We start from the raw sequence: 24,738 nt of genomic DNA on the forward strand, positions 1-24,738 counted from the left end.
CCAAAAATAGATTTAATCCAACCAAAAACCAATGGTTATATGGTTATCGGACCGCTTCTCCTTGCATAAAGTAAAGCCCGTCCGCTAGCAACTCTGGTGCGGTGTGTCTGATTGGGTAGGATCCGACCCGACCCGCTCGCTCCTTAGTCTAGTTTCAGTGAGGTTTTATCTTTTAGTTTTCAACACACCTATATTTTAGAAACAATGTAGAAGAGTTTTATCCCCTATAAAATTCTCTCTACTCCCATAAAAATTTTATCTTCTCTCTTTATCACGACAGTGTCGTATCAATATATTTAATGCCATAAAACTCGATAAAATCCCTTGAGACCGGCCTAAAACCCTCGCTTGTCGCCGCTTTGCTTTCTCCTCAACTCCAACTCCCACTCCTCCCGCACACCAATGGACTCGCCGCCGCCGCCGCCGATTCGCCGGGAGGCGTGGGAGGGCTGCAGCGTCCTCCTCGATATCAATGACGGCGACCGCCTAGCTTTCTTCCGCCTCACCCCCGGAGCGTCAGTCCTACCCTCCCTCTCTCCCCACACCTCCCTGACTTCGCTACTCCCTCCCCCCTCGAACCAACCCTTTGTGTGCGCGCAGGACGGTGAAGATTGGGAACAAGACCTGCTCGCTGCAGCCGCTCGTGGGGCGCCCCTTTGGCTCCCTCTTCCGCCTCGGCGCCGACGGACTCGTCCCCTGCGCCGCCACGGACGCCACATCTCGTGGTAAGGATAGATTCTGATTCGAAGCCCCTGTCGACCTGAATTGCCAGCTCGAGTTAACCTTTTTTATTAAAGCTCAACGAGTTCTAATCTTTTAGTACTTGTAAAGCTCAAGCTTTTTCTATTTTCATTCAGTGTGATAGTGAGTCAGCTATTGGGCCTCATCTATATCCAAGTTCTGTACAGTTGCTGTTCCATTGTGCCATATGTACAATGTGCCTAATTAATGAAAGCCTAATTTTTGGAACTAGTTTAGTGGGGGCGAAGCCAGGCATGAAAATCACCCGGGTCAGCTCCATTGATCATCACATAAAATGTACTAGCAAACAGTGAATCTATATATGTTTTGCCAAAATTTATAGGGGTCGGCTGACCCCAGTAAATACACGTAGTTTCGTCCCTGTTTCCTACAAACAAATCATTTTGTCTTCTTTTTAACAAAGATAAGCATCATGCTGCAATGATTCCTACAATCGTGGTTAACTAATGACTCTCTCTCTCTCTCGTGGTGTACTCATCATTATGCACACTATCTAAATTTTGTAACAATGACCCATTTATCTAGATCATAACACGCGAGATGGTGCCGATGGCCAAACACAGGATGAAACCAGAGACAATAGGTCTCTGGTTGATAATAATACGGCTCAAAATTTATCTAGCGATGACATAGAGGCAATGAAGAGGTGAGATTCTGATCATATTTGGTTTTTATTGAATATAAGCTATGCTTTGTTCTCTTTTCCCTGTGATTTATGTGCAAATTTGTATGCGATTTGATTTTATAAAACAGGGATGGTGCAACTGGTGATGAGATTGTGGAAGCTTTAATAGCAAATAGCTCAACATTTGGAAAGAAAACTGTCTTCTCACAGGTTAGTACAATAATTTCTTAACTTTATTTTCTTTGGTCTCCTGAAGTTCCAAAAGTGTTGGTGATTGATTTAGTTAAATCATTTTGGTTGCAGGAGAAGTACAAGTTAAAGAAACAAAAGAAATATGCACCTAAAGTTCTTTTGCGACGCCCTTCTGCTCGGAGGTACCTTTCTAGTAGTCTTTGTACAGTCTGCAAATATGTCAAGTTGTTTTTGAGATGTTTACCCTTGGTTTACGTTGCTGTACTTTTGACATGTGTTTATGTACGCAACCAGATATTAATGTGCTTTCACTGTATTTATTTTCCAGATGCTTTCTCTACAAGAGATAAAGTAACATGGTGATTTTTGTACGACTATTAATACATTCAATTATATTTAAAAAAGTGTCATGCAACATGTTTAGAGAGTGGGTACAGACCAGACTGGGAGATGAAGAATGCAAATGAAACTACTTATACTTTCTAGCCTTTGACATGTGAAGTCAGCATGTCCAACACTATTGTTTCAATATTTATTGTGTTCCCGCTTTACTGAAATGAATGATATCGTGTTCTTTGGAGAATAAAATATATTTTGTGGCAGGTAATAGTTACAATGCCAATTAGCTCGTTGGCAAGAGTGAAGGAGGAACATTTCTAATAGAAATACCAATTTTCCATATTTTTGTTATGAAGCCTTGCCCTTGCACTACCAAGTGTTACCTATTAGATTAGATTTGGCTTGATTTATCTAATTTTTTGCGTTTATTTTGTAATATTCTACTATAACTCATATTTGGCATAGCACATGCTCTTGAAAATGTGATTGCTGGATCTTTGTCAATTTTAAATTCATTTTTTGATCATATGGATAATTTGTGATCATTTTCATGTGCAGCATCTGTGAGACATACTTCAAGAAAACTCCAGCTCGTATAGGGTAATTATTTTCTTCATTGACAAGTGGCATCTGTTGTTTTGTTTCAGTCCTCATATATAATTTCTTCTTTTTTGCTTAACGTGTACTACTCTCATTCACTTCATGCTGTTCTTTCTGTGGTTATTAGGTTTATGCGAGTTGACACACTATCTCTCTTGTTGTCTATGGCAAACATTGGTGCGTATTCAGATGTGCTTGTTGTTGATATGGTTGGAGGTTTAGTTGTTGGAGCTGTTGCTGAACGCTTAGGAGGTAAAATATGTTTCTCTTTTACTTTACTACTAGTTCAATAAGATTAAACTTAATGGATGTTATTGAATTAAATACAGTTAAGCTCTATTGGCTACATTCAGATGCTAAACGTTCCACTTAATACCTTGTTATGATCGGCTAGAAGCCACCAGGATTTTTGGTGAAGTTTGCTTTATGACAGTTTGATCTATGCTGTCGGTAACTCGGTATGAGGAATAAGTAAGCCAATAAATAAAATTTCTATGCATGTGAACACTAAAATGTGCAAGTTGCACTACTTGTTGCCACAAAGTGCAAGCTATATTCATTAAATATGTAAGTCCTAAGTGCCTGGTGACTGCCATTGTGCCTAAGTGCCAACATCCAGTATTCACCATTTTGTTTAAATATATATTAGATTAGAACTGCCTTTTGGTGTTCTCTGGGTATAGACATTATAATGCATTGGTTATGTAAATCCTAATGTGATTATGAATATTTTATGTTGTTCATTACATTAACAGGTACAGGTTATGTTTGCAGCACATATCTTGGTTCAGCACCCTGCTCCATCGACATTATAAGAATGTACAATTTGAGCAGTGATATGGTCAGCAGGTAATTTTCTTTTGGCACTAGGTTGCTTTTAATTAGATGATGTCTGGAATAACAATGTTATGGAAAGTGACCTTCTAATCAAGTTAGTAGCACATTTGCCATCCAGAAACGAAGCATGAGTTATTCGGAGCACATGAACTATAAAATTGTAATTGGACTTTTCACCATTAGTCTATCAGCAGATTTCAAGCACGAATTATTCTCCAGTTGTGACCTTGTTGGATTGTACAAATTCATGAATACAGCCGTTCAAACTGGATTTTCTAATTGTTTACCATCCAATTTAATATAACCATTCACTTCTTTTGGACTATTGTCCCATACTGTCATATACTAGATTCTTATTTCAAGCTTGAGATATATGAATGAAGTAGTTCAAGTTATAGAAGTGGTCAGCATCCATGATTTAGTTGAAGTTATACTGTGTCTGAAAATGTTGTGATAAACTTTCCATTCAGGATTGTTCAGGCGCCACTTAGTGACCTATGTTCAATGCATAGTTCTGGGAACACCCCTTCTCTTCTCAATGGTGGCGCTGAAGGGGAAATGGTAGAGCCTGCTGTAGTACCAGATGAGGATGCCCAGGCGTCTTTGGCACAGCAAGTTGACACAGCAGTGTCAGATGAGAAGGCACAGTTATCAACAGATCAGCCAACTGATATGGAGGTCTCAGAGCCTTCTTTGGATGACCATCCTGTTCAAGATGAAAACTCTTCATTAGGTAAAAATTTGATGAATCCAAAAATGCTCTAGTGAAGTTAAGTTTTGATCTCTGGATGCTATGTGAATCTGTAGATGGCAAAGGCAGTGATGGTAATTTAGATGCTTCAAAATCTTCTAAAGCTGGAAAAGCACCATCACCAGAGAAGATGAAATATTGGAAGGAACATGGCTTTAGTAGGTAATACAAGTTATAGAAGAAAGTTGTTCTTATATTATAGTACAGATTCCAATTAACATGATGGTGTCTTCTTAATGCAGTTTGATTGTTTGTGCCCCTGGCCACGAAGTCGAGCGTCTTGTCGCTGATCTGCTTCCACTTTTGTCTTATTCAGCTCCATTTGCTATATATCATCAGTATCTTGATGTAAGTAAATATAAATATTTCTTGATCTTGATACAGAAGCATGTCACGTGTGAACTAAATTTCATTTGGTTTATTGCATTTATGCTAGAATTTTTGCTGTCTAGAATCTTGATTGAAGTGTCTGGAAAGCAACATAGAGCATCCTTTTCATGCCTGAGATTATTATTAACATGTGTTGTGGAGAAAAGTCATTTTTTGTTTCTTCCTATCTCTCGTTTGCTCTTCTATAAAATATGATTGTCATAGTTCCTTATCTCTTTGTCTATATCTTCATGCAGCCTCTTGCAAAGTGCATGCACAACTTACAAGTATCAAAGATGGCTATTGGATTGCAGCTTTCTGAACCCTGGCTACGTGAATACCAGGTCAGTGCCTGAACATTGAGGAATTTAAAGTAGAAATAGCTGTCCTTATGAGTTTTAAGGTTCTCTTATCCACATTCTTAAATAATGCATTTGAAGATAATTCTGCACTCTTCCGATAATCGTAATGTATTATGTGTACTGAATTTGCTTATTAAAATGCAGTAGGCTAATTTCGGAAACAAAATTTATGTGCTGCTAGGTCATCTTTTGTAATTTCCCACATTATGGTCCATGTTTAAACAGTTACAACAGATAGGAAAAATGCACAATTGCTAGGTCATCTTTTGTAATTTCCCACATGATGGTCCATGTTTCAACAGTTACAACAGATTGGAAAGATTCGCTATTGCTTTTTATTTCATGTGCCCTAGCCCCCCTTCAAAGAAGTATTGGCGTAGGAACTTGAAGAACTCTGGTCTTCCTTATGTACAATGCAGGTCCTTCCATCGCGCACCCATCCACACATGCAAATGAATGCATTTGGCGGTTATATCTTGAGCGGCATAAGGATACACAGTACAGATTGTATGATAGCAAACAAGTGAGTCATCAATAAGGCATGGTTTCAAGCAAAAAAGGATAGCGTGCCATTTTTTTACCTTAAAAGGTGGGTAAAATTTTGTAGTCTAGCTAGCAGTCTGCTTGCATGTTGAAACCAGTATGCGGTTACCAGACATACGTTGCCATGCTTACAGTTACAGAGAATAACACCTGGGAGTAGGACAAGAGCATTGTTATCAAGATGTGTAATCCTGTGTAACTTGTATTATTTTTTGTTGTAGTTTTAGAGAACTCGTATTAAACTTGTAAGGGTCGAGGTATTTTATGCCTCCAGCTGTAGGATTTGCTGGAGATATCCTTGTGTACTGTTTATATGCTTGTGGTGAACAGACAGATGTATGAGTTTTTAAGAGACGTGAAAAGGTATTAACTCCCTCGTCATACTTTCTCTGTCCCAAATTAAATCAACTAAATTTGTTAAAAAAAATAAAATATTTATGACACTAAATTAGTATCACTCAATGCATCATGAAATATATCTCATAATATATATTTATTTACTGTCACAGATATCCTTTCCAATAAAGTCGGTTAAGCTTAAGATGGTTTGACTTGTGATTGTTGTAACTTAAGAGGGTTTGATTTATGATTGTTGTAGAACTTGATTTGTTTTGGAACGGAGGGAGTAATACTCATAAAAAAAATGTGTCATCTTTTGTTCACTGAGAATTATGGAAGCACTGAAATGCATTTGTGTTCAAGGCACCAAGTCCTAGTATGCCAATGGTTTTACAAGCGGTGGCAAATGATATCTGTTTCTGGTGTTTTCTGTCGCTCCTGGTTGAGGCTCTAGTGTGTTGGCTTGTCCTTGTTCTTTGTTTTTCTCATAAGAGTCTTTACTATGAAATGTAGGATTATCAAAACAAAGGAATAGAATAATTGCATGGAGCTTTACACAGTTTTACATGAATTTAAATTTAAAATACAAGAAAGTCTCCATTATAACCTTTGGATGCAACACAAGAAAAGTGTATGAGTTTTCAGAGAGACAGTAAAGTTTTTATGATGTCCAACCTCCTGTTTGTTCTTTAAAATTCCTATGGTTTTCTACATCCCATAGGAATCTTGTAGTGTTTAATCTTTGTTTCAAGTGAAGTGCTTGGGAAGTACTGTAGTAGCTATTAACGTGAATAGCGGCTCATGTTGGGTTTTCAACTAGTCTACATCAACTTGTTTGGGACTGAAAGACTTTGTTGTTGTCTTTTGTTTCAAATGGACATAGGGAATTCTCCTATAGGATTAAAATCTTCCAAAATTCTTATGCTTTTCTTTTATTTCAAAATTCTAAAATGGACAAAGAGGGTTTTATTCCAAAATTCTTTGCATCATTCGAGAGAGAAAGAGAAAACGCGGTCCCATGCATTTTTTTTTTGTGTGTGTGTATAGTCTTTTCCACGCGTCTTGTTTAATCTGTTCAGTCTCGGGGAATGAATCAGGGCGAGGAAGTACTGATTGAAACACCTGTGTCTAAAAAAGTTGATATTTTAGTTTTATTCAAAGTCAAAGTCAAACATTGTATATACGAACTAGGAGAAAGAATTGAGCTTTGTCATTTGACACTGGGTCATTGCAAATTATGAGAAGCATTTCCAGAGTTGCAATTCTGACTGTTTCTGCGTCACATGAAAGCGATATAATACAATAATAAACACATAACAGGAGAACGCAACAAATGAGTAGCATCTTCTGCATTCGGATTCCGAAGTTGCATTGCATACAGACATACAGTACAATACAAGCTGACAATTCGGCACGCAAAGTCTGCTGGTCACTCTTTGCACTGGAGACTGGAATTTTCTGAAACCTGCGACGCCACGATGTCGTCGACCGTCGTAGCTAGGCGAGTTTGGAGGATCGATGGATAACGCGTCCTAGGATGAGTTGAGACCAGAGGTCAGTGGTCCACCCGTCCACGACGCCGCCGGAATGGATGCATGCATGTAACACGCCGTCCGAATTCCGATCGACCCCGGACGGAGGGGGCGTCGACGTTTTCTTCTTCCACGAGAGCGACAACCGACAACTAACCGGCCGCCGGCCCGGTCTGCTCCTGCGTCTGCGTGCGGCGTGGCGCGGCCACGTCAAAGATGCGGTGCCGACGCGTGTTTCCGTCTCCGTCTACGTCTCCCTGGACGTTCTCCGTCCGTCCTTCCCCGGTCTCCCCACGCGGCGGCCGGCCGGCCACGGCCAGCCGGAGCAGCTACTAGTAGTAGTAGTACTGGGGGACAATCAACGAAAGCGTCGGTCCACCGTCCACGGCCCGGACTCCTTCACACTTCACACTTGGCAGGGTCAGTGAGGACACGATCGGCGACTCCAGTCCCTCCAAAGCGCACCATTTCTGCTGCCTGCTCCAACACACCACACGCTGCCACGCCTCGTGGTGGTGGTGGTCGTCGGCGTTGGCATAAGGAAAACGAGGGAGGTAGGAGACGAGACGACGGACCACGGGGTGTGGGCGTGTGGCAGTCGTAGCCTGAGGCCTGAGGCTGGGCCCCCAACAGCCACGGCGAGTAAAGGAGAAGGCGGGCAGAGGGGCGGCTGGGGCCTTGTCGCGACGCGCTTGGACTGGCGAGGAGCCTGCCTAGATGCCGTTTCGCGTCCGGGGTCGGTTGGGCCCCAGCCCGATGTCGCGGTGGCTGCGGGGCCCACCTTCCTCCCTCTCTCCATGGTGGGCCGTGGGCTGATTGCTGGGCTCGCGTCGCATACCAACGAGGACGACGGAGGCTCCCATCCATCCAGCCGCCCAAGGCAGTCAGTGAAGGCTGCTGCTGTCCATGCTCGCCGTCCTCGTCCGCACCACAGTCGCGTGCATGAGGACGGCGCTACAGTAGCAGCAGTATAGCACCGGCCACCAGCCCACAGAGCAATAACTAGTGCCACACCTACTACAGTGCGACTACAGGACGGTGTATAGATGTGCCTCGGATGGAGTGGGGTCCCGGCCGCGTGGCGGGGGCCAGCATCTTAGTGGGTCCACGTGTCAGTGCATCATCGTCTGCTCGACTACGGTACTGCCCCTTTCGATTCAGTGCAACAGACACAAGGCAGGCACAGCCACAGGCAGCAGACGGCAGAGGTAGCCACTGTGTGCAAGGCCATGATGATGCTTCCCGTCGACAGCGCGAGCCGTACCAGAATCGCACCGGATCGTCGCCCTCGTCGTCACCCGCCACGTCCGGATCAGTCAAAACTGTTAGGGTGACGAGGATCAACATTTGTTTCTCCTACAGGAGATAGCATAGCATACACATTAATAGTATAGGAGTATATAAATAAGGCCTTGTTAAGTTCGTCCCCGTAAGTTTACACCGTATTTAATCGAATGTTTGATATATGTATGTAGTATTAAATATAGACTAAAAAAATAACTAAATGCACAGATTGCGATAATTTTGCGAGACGAATCTTTTAAGCCTAATTAGTCTATGATCTGACAATAAAGTACAACAGTAATATATGTGCTAATGATGGATTAATTATGCTTAATAAATTCATCTCGCAGTTTACTGACTAATTCTGTAATTTGTTTTTTTATTAGTATCCGAATACCACATGCGACACCCCAATATAACACTCGACGTGACACCTTAAAACTTTACACCCTGTAACTAAACCAGGCCTAAAAAGAAGATAAGTTCATCGTTTTGAGACAGACCCAGCACCCCAGTTCCAGTCAAAGGGCCATGTTCGCTTCTCTTATAATCCATACTTTTCAGTTTTTTTCAGCCAGAACAGTGTTTCTCTCACAATAAATCAGCCAGAACAGTATTTCGGTTTCTTTTTTCGGCAAAACGAACCGGCCTTTGTCCTGGCTGCGGCGCACTGTACCCTCTGCTCGCCAGACCATGGACCCACATCCACCGTTGCTACTACGACAGCCACGAGGCCACAACAGTGAGTGACGCCCTTAGGATTGGCAGTTGGCACGTTCCACGGCTTCTGCTGACCTGCTGTCGTCGCCCCGACCACACCGACCGGCGACCACCCAAGCCCCAAGCATATCCGCATCGGATCAGCATGCAGCGAACCTCGCCGCCACGTTTCGACCTCCGGCGCGCCGAAAGGGACCCTCGTGCTCGCGCACATCGGAAAGCTAGGTCCCTTTCCGGTTTCCAGCCACGCTACACGGCACCAGGTGTTCCGTCCGGTGAACCCTCCCCCTCCTCTCTCCCTTGCCGGTCCAAGGCGCATTTCATTTCGCAAATTCGTAGTGCAGGATGAGAGCACCGAGCCAGCCACGTTGACCGGCGGAGCGAGATGGTTGGCTCTGGCTGGCAGCACGAGCGCCACCGGAAGCTCAACCCAGGCGGACAGGTCAAACACGACACGGTACCAGTGGCGCCAACCGTGCGAGGAAACGAGATGGATGGATGGCTTTTCCACGGAGACGCCCGTGCCGCACGCTGTTGTTTTTCCACGGGGAAGTCGGGGGAGAGAGACAGGCTGCCAGGCAGGGGCGCAGGGCCGAGGGAGGCAGGCGGGATGGGCGTCAGCCACACACGCTTGGTTGGTTGTTTGCCCGGGCACGGCGGCACCCTTTCTTGCTTTCTTCTCTGCAAAAACAGCACAGCAGCACCACCACTTCCTCGGTTCCGTGCGTTAACAAAACACACCAAAAGGTACAGGAAATCGCGCCCCCGGCAGGAGTCCTACCTCCAGTTGCCTTTGCCCTGCCTGCCTTAATGCCTTTGCCTCTCGCTTTGCTTCGCTTTCCTTTGCATTGCATCACCAGACACCAGGCACCAGGCAACACGATAAGGAGGGAGAGGCAGAGGGGCCCCGCCACACACTTGCCCTGCATTCCCATCCCCCAATCATGCATATGGACGGCAAATACAGCCAGTGTGTTCCTTTAGGTCACAGTCATCGCCACGAAGACAGTGTAAACGACACGGATTTGCCCTAAGCATATGCATCACACAGCACACAGCGTGTTGAGAGCAGACCGGGGAAGTCACAGGTTAGGTCCTCTATAACTCTTATAATACATTCAGTGAGAAGATCAGACATACATATACCAGTGTTTGCCATTTATCTCACGCTAGAGAGCTACGCTTACAGGGGATTAAAATGCCGCGAATAGCTGCTGGTTAATACCAAAGGTACTGCTACTGCTTGCTACTACTTAATACTGGCTGGGGCTGGGTACATAAATATTTACATCAGAAGGCAGAAGGGCAAATCAGCAATAACAATAGTAGTAATAATCTTGGCCCTTAAAACTTGCTGCCAAGAGCAAACTGAGGAGAAGCAAATGGAGACAGTTCTACGTTCACTACTAAAACCCAAACGGACGGGATGGGCCGCTACGGACAAGCAAAAGATTTCAGGAGTTACTTGGCTGGGACCCAGGCACCCGGCACAATAAGTTCATCATGCATCGTCGGCTTCCTTCACACAACCTACACACAAGCCAAAAGGGACAAACGAAAGATGAGCCCCTTTTCCTTTTTCAGTGCAGCGTATCATGCCAAACATAAGTATCTTGTGACCAGAGGCTTTCACCTTTCGGGATCAAGAATCAACATCATGTGACAGTTTTAGAAGAGCTAAGCCTACCAGATGCTGAATTTAGCAATGCATTTACAGTTACTAAACAGAGACAACCAATGTTTATTTAGTTTCAGTTAAAAACCCATTCGCCATCACTTTTGCAAAAACAAGTATTGAGGATCAAAGGACTTACCTAGTTATCTAAAATTACTTGCTACAGGGCAGGCAGACATCCTACTCATTTGTGGCGGCGCAACCTTCACCAGCTGCTAGAGGTTCCTCCTTTCTTGGCGCAGATGATTTTGAGTTCATCTTCTGGACCTCCTCCTTTGTATAGATGTAGATCTTCCGCACTATGCTACAGAACTCTCTGCTCATAAATAATGAACTGGTGTCAACATTGGAACAAAAGCACATACATATATCAAGCTCCGAGTAAGATAAAGACTTACTCCCACGGGTCATCTCCCACAAGCATCATGTCACCCTCATTGTCAGTATAAACGATCTGCCAGTTTCTGTTGGCAGATACTAGTTCGCCATCGAATTCAAACATCTTGTCTAGTTCTGCTTTGAGTTTATCGTAGTCAGTGAATTTAGAGAGGTCCACAGATCTGCCAAGCGCAACTCCTTGCTTATGAACCTGAAAACCATTCAAAGCAGATGTGTAAATTGCAGAGGATAGGAGTACAGAAAAAATATAGGCTCAGCCACAAAGCAATCATGCAATATTCTTATACATATACATACATCTATAATGGTGCAATCAAGCCATTCTACATGGACTGAAAGCATCCATGACATGTATCATCGGGCATGTTGAGTTAATTGACTTCTTTTTATTATTTTTTTAATTTAATTCTATCAAATGGAAATGTTTGGCAACCTAGGAAGACCACCAAACAATACCTTTGTGCAGCTCCTTATCGAAGCACCCTGGGACTTGCTTTGAATATCTTTTGAACTTTGCTGGGCTTGCTGAATGCTTTTCTCGTTCTCAGTTGCAGTTCCAGCTGTGCTTACAGACCCCTCAGGCAAGCATTCATTTTGCACAGGTTGCAATTCATTCACAGGTGCCAATGGTCGAGTTTGTACCACATGTTCCCGGATAGCAGACAACGGAGAGCTCAACTGGACAGGAGATGGACTGGTTGTATCAACTTGGAACCCAAAAATCTTGAACCCACTGCCTTCTCTAGTCTTTTCCAAATCAAATGGAGCAACTGTTGCATGGGGCCTGACCACTCGTGGCTGTTCAACCTGGGGAAATGGCTGGTTCAACCAACTTGATGGGTTTTGTCCAAAGCTGAAACCCTGCTGCTGTTGATCACCTGGATTACCATAGACCGTATTCTGGTTGCTCCAGAAACACAAGTCATTGTTTGCTGTTTGTGTCCTTGTGCTTGATTCAACAGTAAGAGAAGGTTGTTGAGCCATATAGAAGTATGGATCCGCAAAGCGATGAGCTGAACCCTGATCTTGAAACTGATTGTTGAAAGAAATACGGTGATGATTGTCATCATAAGCTTGCATAAAGAACCCCTGCGTATCTCCAAATGATTGAGAGGCGGTGCGGGCATCCTTGAAGGCAGAACGTGTGTCCTTGAACTCAGTTTCACGCCTTCCCAATGGCATCCTATTCTCCATAGCAGGTCTCTGCTGAAAATTAGTGTGGGCTTTCCCATTGGGTGATGGGGACCACATCATCGGCTTCTGAACAGTGGAATCAGAGTCGTTGCTTTCAGTCAGGTTGTTCCTCAAGGTCATCTGCTCTTGACCTTGCAAGACCGAATTTTGATGTTGTGTTTGAGCAGAGCCGATATCGATCTTGGCAGCACCTACAAATTCCACAAGATGATTTGTAAAGCATTAGCCTGGCTATATTTTAGTCACCATTGCTCTTGTAACCGAACAATCTAATAAACTTACTTTCTTTTGTGAGAACAGATGCTTCAGGTGAAGGTGGAGGAGCATTTTGTCTAGGTCTTTTTACTCTAGAAGAAAGTGGGAGTGGATTAACTGGAGGTGATGAAGCAGGCTCTATCTTCCAAGGAGAGACCCTATCCGGTCGCGGGATTGTAGAAGGCTCATCCCAGCGCACCTATAATTAATAATAAAAAAAGCAACCCTTCATCAGCATAAGATTTAAGACCGTAATGGAAACGACAAATATTGAATAAGCAGTTACCTTCAAGTATCTCCAACTTGAATCAGGCCATAGTGGGTCAAGATTTTCACAGCCAACGATTGTACCAGTAAACCTACAAGACAAGATAAAAATGCATCACAAATAAGTAACTACAAATAATGAGCAGGTACAATGATGGGACCAGGTGACATGAAGCTACAAAACACAGAATAACAATAAGACAGTTACCTCTGCTCTGGTGCCTCTTCCCCTTCAAACCTCATCCTGAATCTCATCCCAATAGAATAATTGTTTTTTACTGACTCCATATATTGATCATATGGTATGATGAACTCTGAAGGGCTCGTCCTAACATTGATATTTAGAGATCAGCAACAAGTTAACTACCTTTATTAAGAACAAATTGCATGTTATAGCTTCATGCAAGATTATCAAGGTAAACCAATATGTAAAGTCTCAGAAATGTAATCAGTTTGTTGCAGACATGTCAACATACCTGGGCTTGTAGTAGACAGTGAACATGGATTTGGTGTTGATGGCATGCCATGCAGTCGCAAGGACTCCGAGGTGCATGCTTTGGCTAGATATGACTGAAGAAGGTACATTAGACAACTGCCTCATAGCCCGCCTAACACCAACTCGAAGTTCACCATTTTCTCCTCTGCATAAGGAATAACAGAAACTTAGCACCAGATCGGGAATTGCTTTCATGCTGGGTAGGCAGGAAACACAGCAGACCTGAGGAAAATGAAGGCGTCTCCAGCAACAAGCCTTTTGGAACTAACAAAAACACTCCAACCACTCTGAAGGAGATGCCTCCTAGGTTGCCCTGAAGACAGATTTTGCGCACAGTTAACAATCATCATCAACATCAGGCACTTTTCAATTAGCATAACATATACAATGAATCACAGAGAAACTGATGGATAATCTAAACAAAAAATACTGAATAAATCGACATCACACAGACAATCGAAAGTAACGGTGCAACAAATCAATCAGTCCCATAGCATACACGACAGGTACGAACCACGGCAAATGAGAGGAGCCCAAATTACCGCGAAAGATGTGGCGGAAGCGCCACTCCATGCCATGCAGATCCTTCGCCACCAGCTCCTGTGTGGGAGGCGACTGCGTCATATCCTACCAACCGAACAAAGAAATCAGCTGACCCGACGAGAAAAATCTTAGGCAGAAGCTCGCGCATCTCTAGTTCTATTAATAGCATAGTCCAAATCCACAAGGGGTGAAGAACACACACCAGTGGAGGGAGGCACTCGTCTGCGTGGCGGCGCAGCACAGAGAAACCGCCGTGTGTGCTGGTGTCGGAGGCGGTGAGCGTCTTGCAGAAGGACCTGACTGCTGGCCTCGGCGACGCAGCGGACGCAGAACTGGCCTTCTCAGCCGCCACATCGGTTTGCTGCATGAACGAACAAGCAAAGCGAGAGCAAGTGAGAATCTCCGAGTACCGAGGGAAATTTTCCCGAAACACGTGCCGTCCGAGTTGGGGGGCTACCTCGGGCTCTGGCATGAGCATGATCTGCGCGTAGACCTCGTCGGTGTCCGTCTCCGCCTGGAAAACCCCGGAAAACGCGTAAGCACCGGGCCTGGAATTGCTCGCCGCAGGGGAAGCGGCCGCGCTAGACGCGGAATTGGCAGCGAAAATCCGGGGGAGGGTAGAAAGACACGGCGGGAAGAGGAGGGAACCTTGAGCTCGACGTTGAGCACGCGGCAGAGCAGCTTGGAGGGCAGATCGTAGAGGCGCATCTGGTTCCCCGCGACCTGGTTCATGGACGCCTCCACCTGAGAGCCACGAGCACCCAAAATCAGCAACCGGAGCAGGGGAGCAAGCAAAAGCTCCAGCAGGAGCAGAGCAAGAGCGGGAAGACGAGGAGGAGGAGGTGTACCTGCTCGATGTGTCCCTGGGGGAAGTAGAAGACGAGGTCGCCGACGCGGGGGACGGTGACGAGCGGGCCGGCGCAGGCGCGCCAGAGCTCCGGGTACAGCGGATCCCCTGCCGGAACAGAGCCAGGCACCATCAGCAGGAGCTCCCGCGGGGGGGAGACGGCGAACACGAACAGAGAGAGAGAAGACAGCGGGCAGCCGGAGCTGGACGGATCTGGCGAGCGCGTGCGTACCTGAGTTAGACGGGGCCTGGGACGGCAGCGCCATGGCTGCTGCGGGCGGCATCTGCCTCGGATCGGGCGGCGGCGGCGGCGGGGTGGGAAACCCTAGACGGAGGAGAAGAGGGAGCGGAAAGGGGGAGGAGGCAGCGGCAGTAGCAATCGGAGGGGGAGAAATGTTTTTGTGGGCGGAGGAAGGAGAGGAGGGGAGACGGGAGGAGATGGGGTAGGGGGGGTTTCGTGTGGTCTCTTTGTAGGGAGTAGAGATAGTCACCCCCCACGAGACGCAGCGGTGGCGTTCGGACAAAAAGAAAGCCGGTGGTGACCCGGCTGCGTTGGCTTGGACCACGGGTTCGCGCGGTCCGGTCACTCCGGTCCGGTCCGGTTCGCAGGCTGGGGAAGGCGTGGGCCCGGGCCTGTGCTTGCGTGTGTGCGGCTGGCTGAGTGGCTGTCTGGTCTGACCGGCCTGCAGCGGCAGCAAAAGCGAGACGGTGGGTGGTGGGTGCGGTGCGGTGGCCGGGCAGCTGCAGCTGGCCAGCTGCGGCGGCGGGACTAGAGCAGTGGCGGGCGCTGCCGCGCGCCTCACCACGCCTACGGACGTACGCGCAGCCCTGTTCACTTCGTCGAGTCGTTTATAAATCGGCTGATGCTATTTTGTTGAGATAGTATCATAACTAATAAATATGTGTTATATTACCAGCGAAAATTCGCAGGTGACGGATGGACGGACGGGATCCCACGCCGCAACAATGCTTTCTGTTCTGCACCGCACCACCCTGCTCTCTGCTGTTTTTACTCTACAAATATTATTACTGTACTGGTAGTTGTTTGTGAGGAAATTATTATCTTTCCGGAGAAAAACTGGAAATAGCCGGGGTTGATGGTTGAAGGTTGAATTTATCAGCGAGTGATGGAACTCATCTCTGACTGTGAGTGGCCTTTCAAGTCAAAGGTTTCTTATTTCTTACTCAAGCCTTGTTTGGCAAGGTTTCTGTGGCTACTGCTGTTTGCTATGGTTGCTGTCATGGTGAGGAGCAGAGCAAGATGGTGCAAACAAAAAGAACATTGAGTTCATTTAGAAAAGAAGAGAAAGAAATGATCTTGCTAGTGCAGGCTCCGTTTGGACCCTCCAGTTTTTAAGAATCTGATTTTTAAAAACTAGATAGGATCTAAACATGCTAGTTTTTGTCTAGTTTTTTGTATTAGTTGTTGCCAGATTCTTAAACCCCAAGAAGACGTTGGTACCTAACTTTTGTCAGTTTCTTGTGACCAAATGAACAATAAATGAAGCCAGATTCTTAAAACCTGGGGGATCCAAACACCCTCACCAGTTTTTGCTCAGCATCCAGATTTTAGAAATTAGAGGCAAAAAACTGGTTTTTAAGAATTCGAAGAAACTCATCCAAACAGGCTCGTAATTGTGTCAAGACAAACCGAAGAGCTATGCTAAACAGGGCATTAAAGACGTCTTATATCGGTAAACGTTACATCGCACTCAATACGGATGAAGCTACTCGTACTCCAGCATAGTAAATTTGAATGGGTCATGTAACACCCCGGGTGTTAGTCACGAGTTAAGCAACGAAATTGGACTTAAGTAGGGTATGTCAAGCAATGATTATGATCTCTAGTTCATAATCTGGAAGTAATGATGAAGGTATTGAGGTCAAACCTATGAAAATGAGCCCCAACGTGGACTCGGACAATACACTTTGTTTACATGTGGACCCTGGTTAAGGTTAGGCATGAGTAATGTTAAACATGCTTGTTTCATGTACATTACATCAACATGCATCCATCTTGAACAGTGGGAAGGTTTCATGAAGATTGGAGCTAAGAAGTAACATGAAATGATAAGTTATAACCTTGATGGAATTGCTTTATTAAGTAAATGGGAATATGAGATGTGGACCAAACCTTGCTACCTTGCCCAAATGACTCTAATTGAACTCTACAACAAAAGTCATGAAGGGTTCGTGTTGAACAAATATCAAGAAAACGCCTCAGTTGGTCGAAAACCCTAATTTCAGGGTTTAACGAGGTGCTGCTTTGATCAAGATAAAGCAATGGTTTCTGTACCAAATATGAAGCTTGACTTTAATAAAAGTTGAAGTTTGAGTGGAGTATAACAAGCTTTATTTATGGACCAATACCTATTTCAACCCCTAAGTGGCTCAAACAATGGTCTCAAGTTTGAATCAGCTGTTGTTTTCAGCCCCAGAAAATATTCTAAGTCTGAGATTAGTGGCAAGGATAGTTGGCATGTCGTGTTCTCGTGTTTTCGTTAGGCAACTTGACTTGATCCCAAAATAAAAATTGGAGTTTACATCTTGGAGAAGGACATACAAAAAGTTGGAATCAATTTGACCAAGTAATTCGAGCTCAAGCAGAGCAAGGCTTAATCCTCGATTAGTCGCTGACACTGTCAACTTTGGGCTTAATTAAGCGCTATTGGAGAGCTATAATGGCCAAGCATCTATAAGGAAAATGAACCCTAGGTCTATTTACTTTGGATTTTGGTCTTTGATGACCAACACAACCAAATGGGACTAATGAATTTGCAAGTAATTGTTTTATAGTTCAAAGGGTGCAAGACGTGACTTGGACGAAGACGACATGATGATCCCATGATCAACACCATAAGCAAGACCCTAGAAGCACAAGAGAAGACCCAAGATATCAAGCTAAGTCCAAACACGAAGATAGGAACCAAACCGAACGCAAGATCATGAAGAAACGAGCTTCATAGAGGTGACCGGACATGGTCCTTATAGCGACCGGACGTGTCCGATCAAGATGCTCGGCAACGGCAGGCGTCAGTAGCAGCGACCAGACGCTGAGGATTCAAGTGACCGGGTGCGACGATGACACTGTTCATTATCATGACAATAGCTCAGCACTGACCGGACGCTGGAGGGTGATCGACCAGACGCAAAAACTGCAGCGTCCGATCGAGTCTAGAGAGGTTCCAGAGCGGCGCCAGCACGACCGGACATGTCCGATCAACAGTGACCAGACTCAGCGCCGAGTCTGATCAACGTGCTAGCTTCAACAGTCGAGACGACCGAACGCATCCGGTCAGGACGACAACAGCGTTCGGTCAGTAGCAGAAAGCTGGGTTTTGCTCCGAACGACTACTTTCTCAGTGGGGCTTATAAATAGACCCTCCAACCGGCCATTTGAGAAGTGGAGAGCTGAGAAAAAATACCAAGGGTGTTGATACACCATTTTAGTGATCTCCACTTTATAGTGCTTAGTGATTCATTAAGGGATTAGCATAGGTGCTTTGTGAAGTGCTTAGGTTGATTAGACCACCGCTTATGCGCTTGCTCTAGGTTTAGGCCTAGTGTTTAGTGAGGTTTGCATACCTCTTACCACTCGAGCTTGCGCGTACCATTGTTATACATCGGAGGGCTTGTAATCTTGCGAGATCACACCAACTGCGTTTGTGGTGTGTCCGCCACCGTGTACCAAAAGGAACAAGGCCCACGGTGGTTCGGCCAGAAGCTTGATAGTGAAGATGGCGAGGAGCGGTCTAGGAGAGGCTTGTCGGAAGGCACACCGGAGACCCACTTGCGTGTGAGGAAGGCCTAGGGCTATCCATGGAGTTATCCGACCAGGAGCTTGGCCTTTGCGAGGGGCTCTAACGAGGACTAGGGGAAGCTTGCACGCTTCTCGATACCTCGGTAAAAATACCAGAGTCATCGACGGGAGTTTGTATATCTCTACCTTACTCTTTAGCTTTCGTATTTACATTGCAATCTTGGTGTGTGCTTTACTTTCCTAGCTTAGTGATAGGCTAGTTGATAGGTTTGGAACCTAGGTTGCATAACTTCTTTTGCGGTAGAGATAGCAACATACTAGCAAAATTATAGTTGCACATTTAGATAATTTATCTTTTGCATAGGTTTTGCTAAGGATAGAAAAAGAGGCTATAATTTAGAGTTAGAGTTTTAAGTTGCCTAATTCACCCCCCCCTCTCTTAGGCGTCACGGTCCCTTTCAATTGGTATCAAAGCCGGTTGGCTTAATTTGGACCTTTGGCTTCACCATCGTTGAGTCAACGCTATTTAGAGTGGTTGGGATGGATACATCTAGGCCTCCGTACTTTGACAACACTAACTTTTCCTACTATAAAGCTAGAATGGCTTGTCACATTGAGGTGGTAGATTTGGGTGTTTGGAGAGTCACTCGAGATGGGATGAAACCCATTAAGAATCCCGATAAACCCACAAATAGTGAAGAAAAAGAAATTCATTACAATGCTAGAGCTAAAAAATACTTGTTTGAATCTTTTAGCATGGATGTGTTTAACCAAGTGTTCACTTTAAATACGGCACATAAAATTTGGTTAAAACTCCAAAAGCTACATGACGGCACAACTAATGTACGTGAACAAAAACATTGTCTAGCTAAACAAAATTATGATTCCTTTAAAATGAATGATGATGAGCTTGTTCGTGATATATATTCTCGTTTGAATCTAATTATCAATGAGGTCCATTCAATAGGATTAACAAAGCTAGATGATGCAGACATCGTGAGAAAGATCATCTCCGTGCTACCACAAAACAAATATACAAGCATCATCACCATCTTTCACAACATAGAGGACTTGAGCACCATGACCTCGGCCATAGTCATTGGCAAGATAGTGGCATTTGAAATATCACGCCAGATGGGTCAAGAAGAAGCCTCTTCATCAAGTAAAGGCAAAGCTCTCACATGTAGTGAGAAAAAAAGATGAAGGGCAAGCAAGTTGAGACAAGCTCAAGCTCAAGCTCCTCAAGTGAAGGTGAAGAAAAAGATGAGGATGATGACGACGATGAATCAAGTGATGATGATCAATCATTCTCCTCCACCTCCGACCTTGATGAAGAATCTATCAAGCTTATCAACAAGGTGGAGAAGATGATCCAAAAACTTAATGTCAAAGGTGTGCCCATCCAAATTCAAGATTTCATCTTCACCAATCAAAGAAATGAGCAAAGAAAAAAGGATGCTATGAATGCGGCGAGTTGGGGCACTTTGTGGAAGTTTGTCCAAACAAGCCCACACCTAAGACAAAGAAGAAGGTGTGTAAGGACAAAGTCCTCACATCAATAAGGTCATGGGATGATTCTTTAAGTGAAGAAGAAGACCATCACAAGAGGCAAGGCTACAAGCACTCATTATCAAGCACTTCACAAGTGTGCCTTATGGCATGAGGTAACAAAAAGTCTATCCCTAGTGATAGTGACAATAATAGTGATAGTGATGATGAGCTATATTCTTTTGAGCAACTTGTGCAAGAAAATCTTAAATATGATAAAAGTTGCATTAGTCAACAAAAGAAGTTAAAAATGTTGCAAGAAAGACTAGATAGCTCATAACAAGCTTATGCTACCTTGCTTGAACAATATGAGACTTTTACTAATCTCAATATTGAACTATATACTAAAATTGAGCAACTTGAGGCTAGTGCAACAACAAATGCATCCATAATCAATGACGAGCAACTTGTAAAGAAAAATGAAAAATTAAAAGAAAAGTTAGCTAGCTCACAAGATGCTTATAAAAGTTTGCTTGCTAAAATGGAAACCATGTGCAAACATTGTGATGAACTAACTAATAAAGTTGTTAATCTCAAAGCCGTCAGTACAATCCTCACCAAGGCACCTAAAAAGAAAAGTTTTATCTTTGACATGCCTAAAAAGGATGCTTCTACTTCTTGCAATGATTTATATTTAGACTCACCCTTGTGCAACCAAGTTTATGTTGAAAAAGTTGTTGTAGATACAAGCACACAAGAGGTTGCGATGAAGAATGAGCAACTCAAGCAAGAAGTGGCTCACCTTACCAAGGACTTGACTCAAGAAAAGGCAAAATGAAGCAAGACCAACTTCATCCAGATAACACCGTCAAGGGAGTGAAAAAGCTTGATGAAGGACAAACCGTGGTTTGCTACGTATGCCACAAGGAAGGCCACAAGTTCTATGAGTGCAAGGTGAAGAATGGGGGAGGAGCTAAGAAGAAAGAGAAAAACAAAAAGGAAACAAGCAAGCTCTCCAACACCTACACCAACAAGGTGGACAAAATGGCCTCCACATCTTATCTCTTAAAGAAGAAAAATGACAAGGTGGTGGCCATCAAGATGAATAAGCAAGCCAATAATAGGGCCAAACGCGTTTGGGTGCCAAATGAGATCATTTCCAACATGAAGAGCACTAAGAAGGTTTGGATCCCGAAATAGAAGTGACAAGTCCGATAGACTTCAGGGAATTTAGAGACTTGGCAAAGTATGGGTGTATTTCATGAGGTGCATCATTATGGACAAGGTAATTGCCAAGTGGGTTAATGAATACTATGGACCCAAATTCCCCTTTCCATGTTAGGTAACTAGATTTAATTTCTTATAATCTCAATTAGCATCTAGTTCCTTTTCATGCCTAGATTTGCATTTGCATGCTTAAATATTTTGTCTTGCATACACTAGGTATATCTTATGGTAGCCTTGCTCGGTTTCATTCTTAACCCTTAGAGTAAGCCTACATGGCTTAAATTGTTTAGGAGCATGACTCATAGCTTGTTTTACAATTATTCATCTAATATGTGCCAAAGTCCAAATTGTAGATAATTTCTCCTGAATATCACCTTCAAAAATGATTCTCACATTCATGTGATGTTATCTTTCAAATGATATTTTTTATTCTAAAATCAATGTGCATGTCTCCTACAAGTATTCCATACTTATGTGCACAAATTTAGGGGGATGTTACTCTATAAGTTGGATGCTTTGAGACTAACATATTTTCAAGCTTATCATGTCTATAGTAGTCTCATTGCAAGGAAAATGGAGTCCCCATAGTTAAACATCATACTCTAAATATCCACCACCTATTGCAAGTGGTATAAATCAAATTGGTTTCCACATGTGGTATTTCTAAATCGATATTATCATGTTGATTTCACTTTGGTATTTATATGCTTTCTAAATGCATTATATAGATTAAACTCCCGTGAGCATTAATTTGCCAATTATGCATAAACTACATTCTCCATCATATATATGCATATATTTAGGGGGAGCTTAGTCTATGTAATATGAGTGTTTACACTAAAATTTGAAAGAAGAGTCGCAAGGAACTTGAAAGCTCCCAAGATCATGTCAGCAAGGAGTCAATTGCGTGCAGATCGGAATCAGCTGATTCGAATGCAGCACTGGAATCGGCTTTCTTCAGGCAGCGTCGGCAGATAATGACAAAGGCTACGATCGGCGCCAGGACGAGACATGATGGACTCTACAAAAGGGGAAAGATTAGAGTCTAAGTTATCTTAAATTATGAATGTTTTCTCTTAGGGCAAAATATTGTGATGAGGCATGCTTAGATAGGAGTCATGCGTAGGTCCCGGGTATAAATATCAAACTCCGGCTATTGTAAAAGACACACAATCAATTAAATACCAGTTATTTACTTTTTTTTAGCTCCAGCCACCCCTTAGGAGTAGGAGTAGAGTAGATCTTGGTGAGTTCTTCAGCAAGTACGGCTGCATCGATCCGGTCGACCTCCACTGCTTGTCTGTAAGTACCGTCATGGCTTATACCTCTATTCGTACGGCTGCATCGATCTGGTCGACCTCCACTGTGACTTTGGTATGAGTTAGCTATCGACTATTATCTAGTTCAAGTGCGGCTGTATCGATCCGGTTGACCTTCACTGCTCGAACTAGATTAAGGTCAAGTTATCGACTCTATTTAAGGGTGGCGTTCCTTTGGATAGATTCATTAAGTTATCGATATTGCTTATTGCTTCCATTATTTATTTAATTACAGCAATATCACTTTGTCTAATTGGGATTGATCTAGATTGGCCTTATATCTTTTTTAACCTATCGTTTGTTAATCTAAACTGATATAATCTACACTTTAAACAATGAGCTATGTTTTATCGGCTGTTTTACATCAATCTTGATCGTGCATAGCGTGCGGTTAAGGCATGTTTGATCTTGAGTAGATCTATTAGCTAGCAAAAACTGTTCCATGGTCGATTATCATGGCATGTGTGATTCTGCCTCACACCCCACTGTTAGCACTGTGGAGTGGGGATCGTTATTTGGTAGATCTGTTCCTAAGAGGACATGACCTTAACTATGCGCTATACCTGAATCGGCTGTTTTAGCTTATATCGAGCGCTTTCATGAACAGTTCACGTCACGAGATTATTAAAGTAGCGATAGGTTGAAAGATTTGTTAGCCCCATAATCTTATTATTGTATTATGGTTTGCATGATTCTGTCTCATGCCCACTGATATTAGTCATAAGTTAGGGTTGTCGAGTCTATTGTTGTTTCTACGGCCTGCATGATTCTGCCTCATGCCCCACTGGTCATAGCGATAGATGAAATCTAATATGTTCATTAGATTTACCTCTATTAAATGGTTGAATGATGATGAACTGTTTCTTTTATAAAAAGGGGTTCGGTTACTTGCAGTCACTGGCTCAGCATGAACTAATTATTGTTAATATCTTATTGCCGTTGACCAATATTTGTTTAAAGAATGATATTCATCCTGAATGATAACCGATTCTTCTTACACAACCCCATGAGCTTTAACCGATTTATTCTTATGAATATGCTGGAATCAGCTATTTAGTCGATCTCCTTTCATATCGGCTCTCAGAGCCGCACATTCAGGACTATCTGGCAACATCGGCATGTTCCGCCCTTAATTACTGATAAACTTTCTCTCCTTGTCAATTATAGAGTCAAATTGACTGTCACATCTCGGGAAGAGTATGTAGGATCGACCACCCCCATGTTGAAGCTAGGCAGATCTCCAGCTCCACCGAGCGGACCCTTCCGACTTGCTCCTGTGTCCTCAGCACGGGATGAAATTCCGTGTCGACAGTGAGAGTCAAATTTTGTGACCTATTCCACTCCACATGCAAAAGATCACAAAGTTTGACCCTCCCTTGTGCTACTAACATCTTTCTTTTTTGTGTTTGATTCCAAAGAGGAAGAATTTATAGGACCAAAAGCATGCCCGATCATAATAATTTACAAATGGTAATGGTCCGAGAAAGGAAGGATAGTGGATTATGGAGTTAGGGGAGACTTAAATCTATAACGCCACATGGGGATATTTGCAAGGGCAAGATAAGTTTCTAAAGATGTTTACATGTGGTATCTTTTAGCATCACATAACCTTGCCATTTGTATTGCATCCTAGCAAGAAAATAGTTTTAAAATTTCAAATTTTTTTATTATTTGCTTATTTTGGTTGTGTTGTCATCAATCACAAAAAGGAGGCGATTATAAGGAAAATAGACCCTAGGCCCATTTACTTTAAATTTTGGTGTTTGATGACTAATACAACCAAATTGGATTAATGAATTTACAAGTAATTGTTTTGTAGTTCAATAGGGTGCAAGACGTGACTCGGACGAATGCGACATGATGATCCCATGATCAACACCGTAAGTAAGACCCTAGAAGCACAAGAGAAGACCCAAGATATCAAGCAAAGTCCAAACACAAAGATAGGAACCAAACCAAACGCAAGATCATGAAGAAACGAGCTTCACAGAGGTGACCGGACGCAGTCCTTAT

General features: G+C 43.7%; 2 protein-coding genes across 2 annotated transcripts; one reads left to right on the forward strand and one right to left on the reverse strand.

The window, feature by feature from the left end:
* Nucleotides 1-343: 343 nt before the first annotated feature.
* LOC136459852 (uncharacterized) lies at nucleotides 344-5,763 on the forward strand. The gene is made up of 13 exons (XM_066459685.1): nucleotides 344-515; nucleotides 601-725; nucleotides 1,288-1,408; nucleotides 1,516-1,597; nucleotides 1,691-1,761; nucleotides 2,477-2,518; nucleotides 2,646-2,770; nucleotides 3,274-3,367; nucleotides 3,826-4,088; nucleotides 4,163-4,268; nucleotides 4,349-4,454; nucleotides 4,733-4,819; nucleotides 5,257-5,763. Exons 1-13 carry the CDS (start codon nucleotides 403-405, stop codon nucleotides 5,362-5,364), a joined length of 1,443 nt encoding a protein of 480 aa, XP_066315782.1. The 5' UTR covers nucleotides 344-402; the 3' UTR covers nucleotides 5,365-5,763.
* A 4,710-nt stretch (nucleotides 5,764-10,473) lies between these two features.
* LOC136457113 (auxin response factor 4-like) lies at nucleotides 10,474-15,383 on the reverse strand. The gene is made up of 15 exons (XM_066457159.1): nucleotides 15,164-15,383; nucleotides 14,933-15,039; nucleotides 14,733-14,828; nucleotides 14,542-14,598; nucleotides 14,287-14,445; nucleotides 14,084-14,168; nucleotides 13,764-13,854; nucleotides 13,522-13,686; nucleotides 13,254-13,373; nucleotides 13,065-13,137; nucleotides 12,806-12,977; nucleotides 11,786-12,714; nucleotides 11,329-11,519; nucleotides 11,070-11,246; nucleotides 10,474-10,785 (listed from the first exon to the last, which is right to left on the reverse strand). Exons 1-14 carry the CDS (start codon nucleotides 15,213-15,215, stop codon nucleotides 11,111-11,113), a joined length of 2,433 nt encoding a protein of 810 aa, XP_066313256.1. The 5' UTR covers nucleotides 15,216-15,383; the 3' UTR covers nucleotides 10,474-10,785; nucleotides 11,070-11,110.
* Nucleotides 15,384-24,738: the final 9,355 nt, after the last annotated feature.

This window comes from Miscanthus floridulus, chromosome 6 (assembly GCF_019320115.1).
Source record: "Miscanthus floridulus cultivar M001 chromosome 6, ASM1932011v1, whole genome shotgun sequence".
Lineage (NCBI taxonomy): Eukaryota > Viridiplantae > Streptophyta > Magnoliopsida > Poales > Poaceae > Miscanthus > Miscanthus floridulus.